At 42.4% G+C, this 12294-nt stretch overlaps 1 protein-coding gene across 1 annotated transcript in view; it reads right to left on the bottom strand.

Moving 5' to 3' along the window:
• TMEM117 (transmembrane protein 117) overlaps positions 1-12294 on the bottom strand; it is a 2083068-nt gene that overhangs the window by 1878351 nt on the left and 192423 nt on the right. Inside the window, exon 2 of the mRNA XM_086938367.1 lies at positions 9866-10167. Within this exon, the coding sequence (XP_086794493.1) occupies positions 9866-10139 (274 nt within the window). The 5' untranslated portion in view covers positions 10140-10167. The remainder of the gene's footprint in view (positions 1-9865; positions 10168-12294) is intronic.

The following is a 12294-nucleotide window of genomic DNA, read 5'->3' as shown; positions in this document are numbered from 1 at the left end:
AAATGTACAAGTAACCCTTACAGACTTGTGCACAATAGTGCTCGTGAAAAAAGGTGCACAGCACAGGTGACAAGTGAAAAAACTATATACAGCGATAAAACGGCGCAGGAAAAGGAGAACACAAATGTCAATATATACAGAGAGCTCAGAGTAGTTCCCAGATATTTGTACAGGTTTAGGGGTTCATTCAGGGCTTTAAGTGGGCCGGGTCTCAAGGGGTCTGAGCACCGGCAGTTTTTTAAAGGGGGCCTCGAAACGGGTCTCTATCGGGCTCTGTTTTGAGCCCTGGCACAGGCGGTCTGTATTTTTTTCCGGGTTGCAGTGACAGTAGTTTGCTGTCACTGCAGTCTGGAAAAAAGTGCCAGGGTGCACAGAGCCTGATAGGGACCTGTTTCGATATGCGCTGCCCACACCGCTCACTTCTCACTAGTGGAGAAGTTATGGCATGATGTCATGCCAGGTGAGCCTGTGGGGGAAGGGAAATCCTTTAAAGAGTCATTTTCTTTCGGGATTTCCCTTCTCTTTCTGAAACACAAGAGCAGCAACATTGTGGTTGGGTCACCAGGGCTTTAACTGGAAGCCATAGTTGCAGCTTATTTATCTTATGCAACTAATAACACTGACAAAGCCAAAAGTCCTTACTTGTTGTAGGTATGATGTCACTTGTATCACATATCTGGATGCAATGACAGAAACAGCAAAATACAAGTGGGGAGGCACACTATGCTAAGCACAGATTTTTAGCATCATTGTTTTAATGCCACGCCCCTAATTACACTGGCCACGCCCCTTTGAGAGACCCCCCAGTTTTTTCATCCCACTTAAAGCCCTGGGTTCATTTATTTCCGTTGAACCACAAAAGTTGCGCCAAACATTGCGCTGAGGGGTCAACGGCATTTCAACCTGTATCACTTTCAGGTCATCATCAGAACCAGGTTACTGATTTAGTGGGAGTGCGTTATGTAAACCTGGCAAAGAAATCCAACCAGGTCAATGCGCCGAGTCACAAAGAATGGGGAGGTGGAACGATATCGGGTGTAATGATGTTGGCTAAAGCAATTTGAAAATAGAGTAATGGTACGTCCGATCAGAAAATTCCAAAGGGTTAACCATGAGGACACGTCGCGAACAATTACCAAATCGACATTTGAGAGCGTGAGCCGCTCCAGATGAAGAAAAGGCAAGGTCTAGCAAGTGAATTGCAGAACCTCGGGTGACCGTAAATATGCAGGCAGGTGTCCGGAACGGGGATTGGTTGGATTTCTTTCACAGGTTCTCCTTTTCCTGCGCTGTTTTATCACTGTATATAGTATTTTTACTTGTCACCTGCGCCGTTCACCTTTTTTCACGAGCACTATTGTGCACAAGTCTGTACAGGTTACTTGTACATTTAATATAACTGAGTGCCGCAATACTGTCCTTATCTAATCTTGTTATACCTACACAAATATAGACTGCATTCACCTGCTTTAACCATTCTTGTCTCCGTTTCCTCCCTTTTTTGCAACTTTTATGTGCATGTTTTTTTTCAGCAAGAATTATCTTATATTAATACCTGTTGAGACATTGTTGTTTGCTGTTTACTGCACCATCTACTATATACCCTTTCTGGAAAGTTATATATGCAAATTGGAGATCAACCATATTGCCATGTTGAGGGTGTACTACATGTACACCATCAACTGGACAGCATTATGTCAGTGTCCAGAGACCAAAAACTAGCAGCATCATTAAAAAAATGGGGGTGACCACAGAAAAAGAGGCATTCTGTCACAGGTGATTTCCTTGTGAACAACACATTTCATGCTCTTCAAAACCTCAACATTTCTTGCTCACAATTCCTGGCCCTATATTGTTCATTTCTGAAGACCGGGTTGATGGGGATACTGGGTTTTTAGGAGTAGCATGGGAGCATTCTATGAGCTCTATATATGTGAATTGAGATTTAGAGATTTTGATACATTTACTTGTTATTTTGTCTCTCAGACAAAACAAAATACAACTCCATCTACCTCGTGCTTTTCCATTATCTGACTTTACCAAGTGACTAGCGATCAAGTAGAAGTAAGGAGTCCCTCTAGGCTCAGTCATGATGGCTCTGAGAGAGTAGTCACTCTGCTTCGTCTTGAGTTTTCTGCTTCCTTCGAAAATGAACCAATCAATCAAGTCTTAAGCTAAGCTCCAACAATAGAAACCTCGATCTGTGACAACACCTTTTTCATACCTCACAATCTAAATAGGATACCCACATTCACCAAGGCCTCCCTCACTCATCCTTACGGAGAAGAAAACAAACTGTTAGTGTAATTCTTAATGCAGACTTATGTGTGAAAGATGGAGGTGTATTTTTCCTTTGTTTGATTTTTCCCCACAGCGTCCAAGTCACCATGGCTTTAGGAACCACCCACCACTAGTACGAAAAAGAACTTACTTAGGAGTTCTGGCCTCCCTCATATTTAGTCTTCAGCTTCCTTTTTCAATGTAGGCCCAAATACCACATCAACCCACTCGCTGAATCAGTTTCAGTGGCCTCTGCTTTACCCACTTTGTGCTTAGCAAAAGCCCTGAATTCCTACAGCACAGCTTCACCCACCATCAACTGTCCCACACCTCTTCGAAGTGCCACCTTTCATGAAGGGATAGCTCTTAGAGGAATGGATTTCTTTCACTGTACTAACAGCTGCACAGACTCATCTGGAGTTCTCCAAAACATATTTTCTGCATACAAGCCCATTCTGCGCTTAGAAAATCACTTTAAAGTTCGATTTTCCAAGTCATACCCCAAAGCAAATTGCAGCTCTTCTCGAACTCTACAAAAAACCTAGAAGCTGCCATTTACTCCCAAGCTCACGACCACAAACCCATGTTTTATAACTTCTCTGGACTGAAGGTGGAATTTTGTATGGCTATATAAACACCTTTTCTCATGGTTGCACAGTCAGCAGCAAAACAGGCAATAACACTTTAGGAACCACCATACATCAAACCAGTATTTTCGGATGTGGGAAACTGCATTAAGCACCCTGTTAGATGTCAAAAGTTTTTAGAAGCTGTATTTTATGGAAGAAACGCCGTTCGCTGGTACACATGCAAACCATAGCTTGAGTGACATCATGCAGGACACATTGTAGATAATGACATGGAACGCCAGACAGCTATGGAGATAAGGCACATCTTATCACAGCACCCTAGCAATCTCAAAGCAAGCACAGGGTTGCTTACTTGACCTCTTCTGCTACAAACTCTCTTCCAATACGCTCATGCTGTAATCAGGACACAGTATGCAATGATCCAATCCATGATGCATGTTGGATCATCAACACAAAACTTGTTAATATCCAAAATAATTCCAACTCCACCCAACAGCAGGGTTGGGCAGGGCTTTCACTCCACCAGATGTTTACCCTAACGGGCTGCAGCCGATTGAGGCCGATTTTGAAAAAGTCCAGCGTCGCTCGTGGTGCCACGGTCACCTTCCTCAGTTCCTCAAGATTAATTGCATTAAGAATGGGGAGGCTTCAAGAGAGGGAGGAGGAAGGAAGAGAGAAAGTGATCAGAGGGGGACAAGAGAGGAGAAAGAGAATGTATGGTTGGAAAGAGAGAGATCGCGCAAGGAGACAAAGGGAGTGGGCGAGTTTGATCATTTTTGCCTGGGCTGCTTTCAATTCCGCAGTCAGGCGCATTTCAACAGCCTGTCACTCCTGCATCCTATCCATCATGCACTGGAGCCTGAGATGGTATAACCCCTTCGCTGCGGGGGTAATTCCCCCGCTGTGCTGGGGGGGAGGGGGGCGCGCACAGCGCCCGCATGCTCATGACGAGCTCAGCTCGTCACAGGTGCATTGGCTGCTGTGGAACGCTCAGCACAGCAGGGGAATTCTCCCCGCACCTGAGGGTTCCACGGCCCATGACGAGCTGAGCTCGTCATGAGCACCGGAGCACCGTGCCTCATGACGAGCTCAACTCGTCATGAGCAGGCAAGGTGTTAAAAGATGCAATGCCTGGCCATCAAAGTGCCATGGCACTCACCAATGGCAGTAGGCAACAAGGGGCTGCCCCATGGTCAGTGATTACAAAGACCAAACTGACCATAATGGGGGGAATGAGACAGATTTTAGAAAACGTGAAAGTATATCAAATGCAGACATATTTTAAGGCAAGGGCAAAGTGGGCAATTATCCTGGGCTCACTCCTTCCAAGGGGCCCCTGGCAGTGGTGGCTGGTGCCATTTAAAAGTGGTAGGGCGAAAATGACTGTCCTGAATACTATGTGGAGAGTGAGCCCAATTCTGGAGTTCAAACAATGATGTGTGCAGCAGGGGCAGTAATCCACTGAACTGCTTTAACAAAAAGCAATACGGTTTAAATACAACCCTTTCTGAAAATAACAACTAGATATTTGAACCCAGCAGACAGAAAATGAACAACAAGGTTTCCTGTCATCCATCAACCAAAAGATTGGGGACATTATCTTGATAGGAAAGTGTTTTACTTTGGAACGTGACAATATTACTTCAATTTTAAGAATCCCAGTTGCACTAACTGTTATAGGTTGAATTGTAAGATGTCAGCTTTGGTAATGAGCAACGGAGCATTTGGTCTGCCCACCCGCACATGGCTTTGAACAGATGTGTGTGTTTAACGCGATACCTACGATGGATTCCCGTGTTTACTTTTCGAAGGAACTGTAGCAATAAGGGAATACATATCAGACACGCAGGGAAAGGGGGTGGGGAGAAGCGCCTTCATATCGTTCTACATGAAGCTGCTGCTAATTAAAATAAATCGGGTTTCAAACAATGCTTAAAACGCTGGGTTGGAGAGCTCTTTCCAACTGCAATCTTGTTAATTCTTTATTTTCATGGCTACCTGCAGAGCACCATGTTGTCAGGCAGCTCATCATTTCAACATGTGTGACACACTTTTTTCATGCATTTTTTGTTTTTCACACACATTTTGTAGTTTTAGTAATCCACATGTGGCATTAATCCACATCTAGCTATTGAATCACACACCGCACCTGTAACATGGTTACAAGTATGCTACCACCACGCATATTGTCATTTCATTACTAAACTCTTTTTTATTAATTTTGTACAACGCCATTGCAACGCAAATAATACTTTAAAACTTGCCTTATGATTCGGTCATTTTTCTCATGAGTTTATCAAACCTTACACATCACGATCACGGACTTTGATACGTTATCTTCCACCTCAGGATATTTGCTGCCAGCTAGAAGTCACATTTTCTTTATGGTTCAATAACAGGCTTACAGCCGTAGGCGATGGATCTGCGCGGACTCCACCCCTCAGCTTCCTGCCTGTCACACTCTTTCCCAACTCGTCACAGGGTGGGTCCCACCACGCCCTGTGACGAGTTGGGAAGGGGTGGAGTGACACCGTGACAAGCTCTCCTCCTCTCTCTTTTTGACATGGAGAGTTAGCGATCCGGGGCTTGTATTTAAAACGCCCGAGGCTAACTTAACCTCCATGCTATCAGGGGGTGGAGTCTGGGCCTCTCAGCCAGGTCTTTGCCGAACTGATGACATCACATCCTTCAGGGCTGTGAGGTTCTCAGCCGGCAAACACCACGTAGCAGGGCAGGCTTCTTTGGGCCTGGACACCTGGGAGCAAAGCGTCATGTGACAACAGCCAGGAGCAGCAGCACCAGGGCCGTTTCTGCCATTAGGCAAGACTAGGCGGCTGCCTAGGGCGGCAAAAGTGGGAGGGCAGCAATAAACAGGAGTTTGAGATTGCCTGTCACTTTCTTGAAACAGCTTAGGAATGCAGTGGAGAAGAAAGTTATACGCAGCCCTTCTTGTCACCGCAAAGATGTTTCTAAAGTAAAGGGAGAGCAACAATCCCTTTGTGTTGCTGTTGTTTATCTTGGGGGGCTAGGAAATTATGGGCAGGCTCAGCTCTGACACTTGGAATAAACACTGCTATTTGGGGGCGGTCAGCTCCAGTGGAGGGAATTTGAAAAAAAATAACAGTGTTCCCAGGAGGTAACTTAAGGTGCCGTTTCACGACAGCGTCGGATTCGAAAAAGAGAATGGCTTCAAATTCTGTTTGCAGGGCCCGAGGTAGGTGCCAACTAAACTTGGTACTACACGTTCCGCTTCAATTAAGATGTACCACATCGGCTAAGGAGCTGTGGCCTTCTTTAATAAAAGCCTAGCGCCTCGACAACCTCCCTACTAACTTCTGCATAAAATATTAATGAGACCTGGCGCATGTTGGCTCAGCAGCAGTTGTGCAATAACTGGCAACTTATGGTCTGAAGAGCAAAATTAAATCCCTGGTCAATAAAATACCAAAAATGCTAAAGGAGATACAAGTCTGTTTGAGTTATTATACATATTCCAAAAGATCTGCAATTATAACAAGGATGTGGCTATCATATACCCATGGGCATATATCATTTTCCGGAATCCTGCTATGCTGTCCAATTAGAGTCCCAATGTCCAGTTACTGTCTCAATACTAGGCACAGCATCACATGAAAAGGCACAACTATGTACGAAAGGCACAGCAATCAGGAACAGCATTGATGTTAGCAATGCAGGTTTCAATGATATTCATAGACTTCTGCCATAAGGGCTCATGGAGATTCTCCACTGGGAAAATTTTGAATGATATGGGGTCAAATTTTACACTGATTGGCTCAATAGACATTGGTGTGCCAAGTCAGTGCAGCCTGACGCTCCCCAGGCATGGACCCCATTTATTCAAAATGTGCAGTGGATACACTGTGTATGTCAATTGGTGCACCTAATATGAATTGGGTGTATTCCCTTATGTTAACAAGTATATCTAGTATGCCATTGCCAGAATTATGCCAAGAATTACTTCACATATGCCATTGCCAGAAATATATCATTTCCACTAACAAACACACGTGCTCACATGTTCCCATATGTGTACACAGAAAGGTTATGGGTCCTAGCCACTGGCCAGCCTGGACCTCAACAATTGAAGAAACAGAACAAAAGTGGCTTGCCAGGGAACTTTTGAATCCTAATTGTAACCCACACAGCCCAAAAGTACTGCGTGGCCAGGCTATTTATTTAGCAAAACATTTATTTAGTTTTATAATCAAATTTCAAAATTCATGAAAACATGTCATCCAAAAAGGAAACACTGTCGCAAAACAGCCAAGTCAAATACAAAAACAAACAAATGTGTGCACAATAGGTCCAAAAAATACACAAACATGAATATTAAATCATCAAACAATTACATGACACCAAAATGTAACTTAGAATACATTACATACATTTCAAATAAATTGAGATCAAAGGAAAAATTCAACATATAAGCAAAATGTTCCCATAGACACGCATTCTCTCTCTGTCTCTCACACATACACACAATCACACACACACACACACACAAACTCACACACATGCACTCACTGTCTCGCTAACACATAGACAGTTTTTTTCCAACTTTCCTGGCTTCAGCTGTCAGCATCAGTCCACTGCAGCTCCTCAGCTGCTGTTGCATGGACCCTCAGGCAGCATGCAGTTACTTCCAGGCTCAGGCTCTGAGGCAGGTAACTGAAAGCTAACATCTGTCTGTCTTTACTGCGCAGAGTTCAGTTTTTCACTTCTAGATTTTTCTCTGTACCCTCTCACATCATGTCACATGATGGAGTGAGGTCAGAGAGGCTCCTGAGCTCACCCTTTGATGAGATGGAAGATGATGAGATGACAGCCTGGTACAGGGATGGGCCAGTCACCAAGGCCTGTCTACTCTGCAGCAAAACAAGCAGAGTTGCCACTGTCACTGGCAGTTGAAGTTCTCAAAGAGTGCTAAACGATTTTGTTGGAAGAGAAAGAATGAAAGTGTATAGAGAGTGAGAAACTGCAGAGGCCTGGATGACAGGGGGAGAGAGTGATGGTAGTAAGAGGGAGGGGGCGGCATTTTTCAATTCTCGCCTAGGGTGGCAAAACACATAGAAACGGCCCTGAGCAGCACTATTGGTGACAATGGTGAGTGGGGCAGACTCAGTGAGTGGAGATTTAATTTAAAATTTCCCAAAGAATAACATGTGTTATTCTTTGGGAATTTCAAAATTAATTCTCTTGATAAATGTAACTGGGGCGGAGCCCTGACGCCCTCAAAGAGAAACCGCCACTGCCCCCTGGGAAGTGAACCTTCACTCAATTTGAATTCTGTCTATTTTTTTTTTTTTTATCTAAACCTCTCTCCCTCGCGGTCTGTCTTTACCTCTGACCCGGACTATGCAGTGTCACCTTAAGAATTGTTGGGGTACTTGGCAAGACATATTTCAACTATTTTGTGTGACCTTGTTAAAGATTAATATATAATTTAGTATTGTTTGGAATCATGTGGCCTTGAATTAATGGGAAATAGTTGATACTAATCAAAGTTGATCTGTACAGTAGACCCCAAAATATGTTTTGCCCTTAGAATAACACTGATCAAATGTTTAATTATCCAGTCAAATTTATTTGAGAGACAGTTCCCGGTCATTCCAAACACTCTAACCTCTACCTTACTGGATGTGATCTGCTGAACTCTAATTTAAACAACGCAATGGATTACGAGGATACCTTAAAAGAGAGTGGCCACAAAGCCAACGACTTTGGGTCCTCACAGATTGTCCTAGATTGGGCTGTATACTTATGACATTTTATCCTGCAAGGTCCTGATTGTAAAAAAAAAAAGTGATGCGTTCAGTATACTACAAATCCTCTAGTGACTACTGCTGGTCAGGCAAGACATCAGTTCCTGTAATCTTCATCATCAATGACAGTTTATATGGCTAGCAGGTTAAGGACAGAGGCGCCCACCTGAATCGGAGCAGGCAAAAAGTCGTCACTGCTGTTTATAAGGGTGCTTATAGGTCCTTTGAAGTTGCTTTTCTTTAAACTGGCATGAGAGCTGGTCGGTCGGTACTTAGTTGTACAAAATTAAATGAATGTCGGAAAACACACTGGACAGAATTGTTGCTCAGTTGTGAACTGTACTTTCCACCATGTACTTTAGATACATTTTTAAGAAAATATAACATTTTAGATACTGGACCCAATGTTTAACTATGAACCTCCAATTTCCAGTCGAGTTTTAGATACTCCAATTATGCTGTACACATTGTTGTTAACTCAAATTTGTACTTATTTTTGAGCATTTAATTTAATATGGCATGAATCTGCAAGATTGCGATGATTTTAAGTTTTTGGTATTAATGTATTTCGTTATAATTAACCGAAATAAAACTACCTTACCTTACAAGATTTTAGGCAGGCTTTGTATGTTGATTAACTTGGACCAAGACCAACGATCCCTACTTTCATTTAGAGGTGATTGATGTTCATGATACTCGTCCACTAGCACTCTAGGCAAGGAAATCTGCAAAAGGCATAACTGTCCTACACAAATACCTTTAGGAAGATGAGTAAACATATAATACTTTGAAATAGATACCTACTAGCACAGATATCGTCTTAGGATTTTTCACTAGTGGAGAGACAGTTTCTTCTTTAAGAGTTTTTATAAGAAAAAGAAGAACTAACCATGTCTGTCAATGTTTACCACAACATTTAAAAAATGAAGATAGTACAACATAGGTGTGGCAGAATAAAGTCAGGATGTCTTGAAAAAGTGATATTTTTTGAGAAAGAGATTTGTTTGAAATTTGTCAGAAAACATTTGCCTAGCAAGGTGCTACATTGTGTTCAGATGAGGTGCGTGTGGGATTTTTCAACATGCCTCGCTTTAATTTTTCCGTGTGAAAATTCCAGGCTACATAATTCAAAACAAATAACGAGGACTGAAAACATTGAGTGTCCAAATTGTATTAATAACTTATTGTAATACTAGGCATAAGGTGACTTACCAAACAAACGTTGATGGAAAAGGAACTTCCCAGCAATTAGTCCAACTACAATAGCAATCAGCCACAGGAGTACCTTCAGAAAATTCCAGCCACCTCCAGGGTATTTATTTGTTACAAATGAAAAACAGTTCCCAACAACAATCATATTGGCTTCCGTCTGGCTATGAGACACTGGATCCTCGGCAAACAGCAAAAAATTAAAGAAGGTCACCAAGTAAGCTATAATCAGGCGAGACCAGGGGTGCTGGAAATAGTAGCGAAAGTGGTTATCCATTTTGAGCTTTCCCAATCCTGTTGCCTGCCTGCAATAAAAATGTTCACACATTAATAAAGATGACAAAAGTTCATACAAATATGTCAAATGTTCATTTGAAACTTAGTTAAAAAACTCAAGGGTGAAAAGAAAAAAAATGTTGTGCACTAGTTACACAATTCCATGCAGATATAGTCGGAGCTTTATGGTCGATTCCCTGCCCAAGCCATCCAAGAATATTGAACATGGTTCTCTTTCTCTCAGACAGTAAGTCGAGAATGGGTGCGTAAGAGTCCGATCACCCAGCTGTACCTTGTGAGCAAGAATGTTGGTCATTAATTTCCCTAGTTTCATACTTAATATTTGAGTCGCTTAATGCCACATTACAGAAGAAAATAGGACATTTCTTCTTCGTCCTCAACACTCATAAAGCCTGAAACTCAGATGGCATTTTCAGATCTGCTGAATAGGTTGAAGATGGAATTTTAGAGCAAGCAACTGAGCAGTTATACCTTTCCTAAAACCTAGAGCTCTTCACTCCAATTCTCGTGTATTTAACCAACTAATGTACCTGGCTTACTGTCTATATTTCGCTATATTTAGAGCCCCCAAGTAAGTGCATGATTTCCCCTGACAGTTCTTTCTTCAAGTCTAAGAATACTTTTGTTATTTAGTCTCTATGATCTCGCAACTGAAATAAGAAGACCATTGCAACAAAATTACAATCATATTTTGCTTGATAGGTAGGCCTTCTCCCAAAACAATCTATTTTCAAACTACAGTCCCTAAAAAATGTGGCAGTGATTTTCTTATGCAGGGAAAAATGAAAACAAACCTGATGAAAATAAAAATATTTTAGTCCAATGGCTTCTATTGTTCGCTAGAAGTATACTCAAGACCCTCTTCCTATTTCTCAGTGCAATCTGTGACAGAACCCTTAAAGTGAACTAGATTGTTCTTAATTTTGAGTAGTTGTGAATACGTTTCACATCAGAACAGCAGAATGGGAGTCATCTGTCACCATCTGCACAAAATGCTTCAGACAAACACGGAATTGGAAGGTCCTGTACCGTCTCTAGCATTTTGTGTGTTCTACTCTTCCTGGTTTACCTGGCAGATTACAACATTAGCTTATATGTTAACAAGACAGCAATTTGCCCAACAACTTAAGGTAAAATATGTAAGATGGGGCATGTAAAAAGCACGATTCCAAAGTTCTTAAGACAAATCATGGTAGATTATCTCTGATTTTCCCTGCCCTTTGGAATACTCTTCTCATTCTTTTACAACTGAGTTTCCATATCTTCAGAATGGTGCCTTAAGAGCTATTCCTTAAAACAGTACCTTCAAGAAAATTACAAGATGTGTGTAGAAAGCTGGAATTTTGTTGCAGTTATCCACCCACTTTTTGCCCCATTCTTGATTACTTGTTAGAAATGGGATTTCTGGCTAGCTGAGACTTGCGGCAAAGCGAGGCAGATACCACCACTCTAGTCAGGATAAGGGAGTTACACTTCTGAAATAACCCCTGCTCACCCCCTTGGTAGCCTGGCACGAGCAATCAGGCTCATCTTAGACACAGTGTGTAAAGCATTTGCAAATAACCAACAGTAATAGAGTGTACGCACAACAAAAGGACACCACACCAGTTTTGAAAAATATCTAATTTTTATATACTTAAGACAAGACCAAATACAATAAAAATCCACAATCCTATAGTTCAAAATCTTCACTTATCAAAATATGCTTTTAAAAATAGTTCCTTAACTTCGATAGCTCCGTCCGGGGCTATCACGGCGTCTTGAACAACAAATCCAAAAACAGTTCTGGCTGACCGCGCGGTTGCAGGCCAACTACGGTGTTGGGAAGACCGGCAAACTGTACCTTTCCGAGATGCAGGGAGATGGTGCCCTTGAAGTCACTCACAATGCAGGTCGAGCTCCTTTCTGATGGGATCCGGAGCTCTGGCGCCAACAGGCGTCGGATGCTGCGGTGTGAAGTGCTTCAGAAAAGGGGGTAGTGATGGACAGAGTATCTAAATTAAGCAGACTACTCCTACCCAGTCCAAAGATCAGGGCTTGACCCATCACCGTTTTTTAGCTCACTGCACCATACCAGCTCAGAACCTGGCTATATGCAAATTAGTCTGTCCCTGGCCCAGTGCATCATAGGAACA

This window comes from Lissotriton vulgaris, chromosome 1_1 (assembly GCF_964263255.1).
Source record: "Lissotriton vulgaris chromosome 1_1, aLisVul1.2, whole genome shotgun sequence".
NCBI lineage: Eukaryota > Metazoa > Chordata > Amphibia > Caudata > Salamandridae > Lissotriton > Lissotriton vulgaris.
This window is presented reverse-complemented; position numbering and strand designations above follow the sequence as displayed.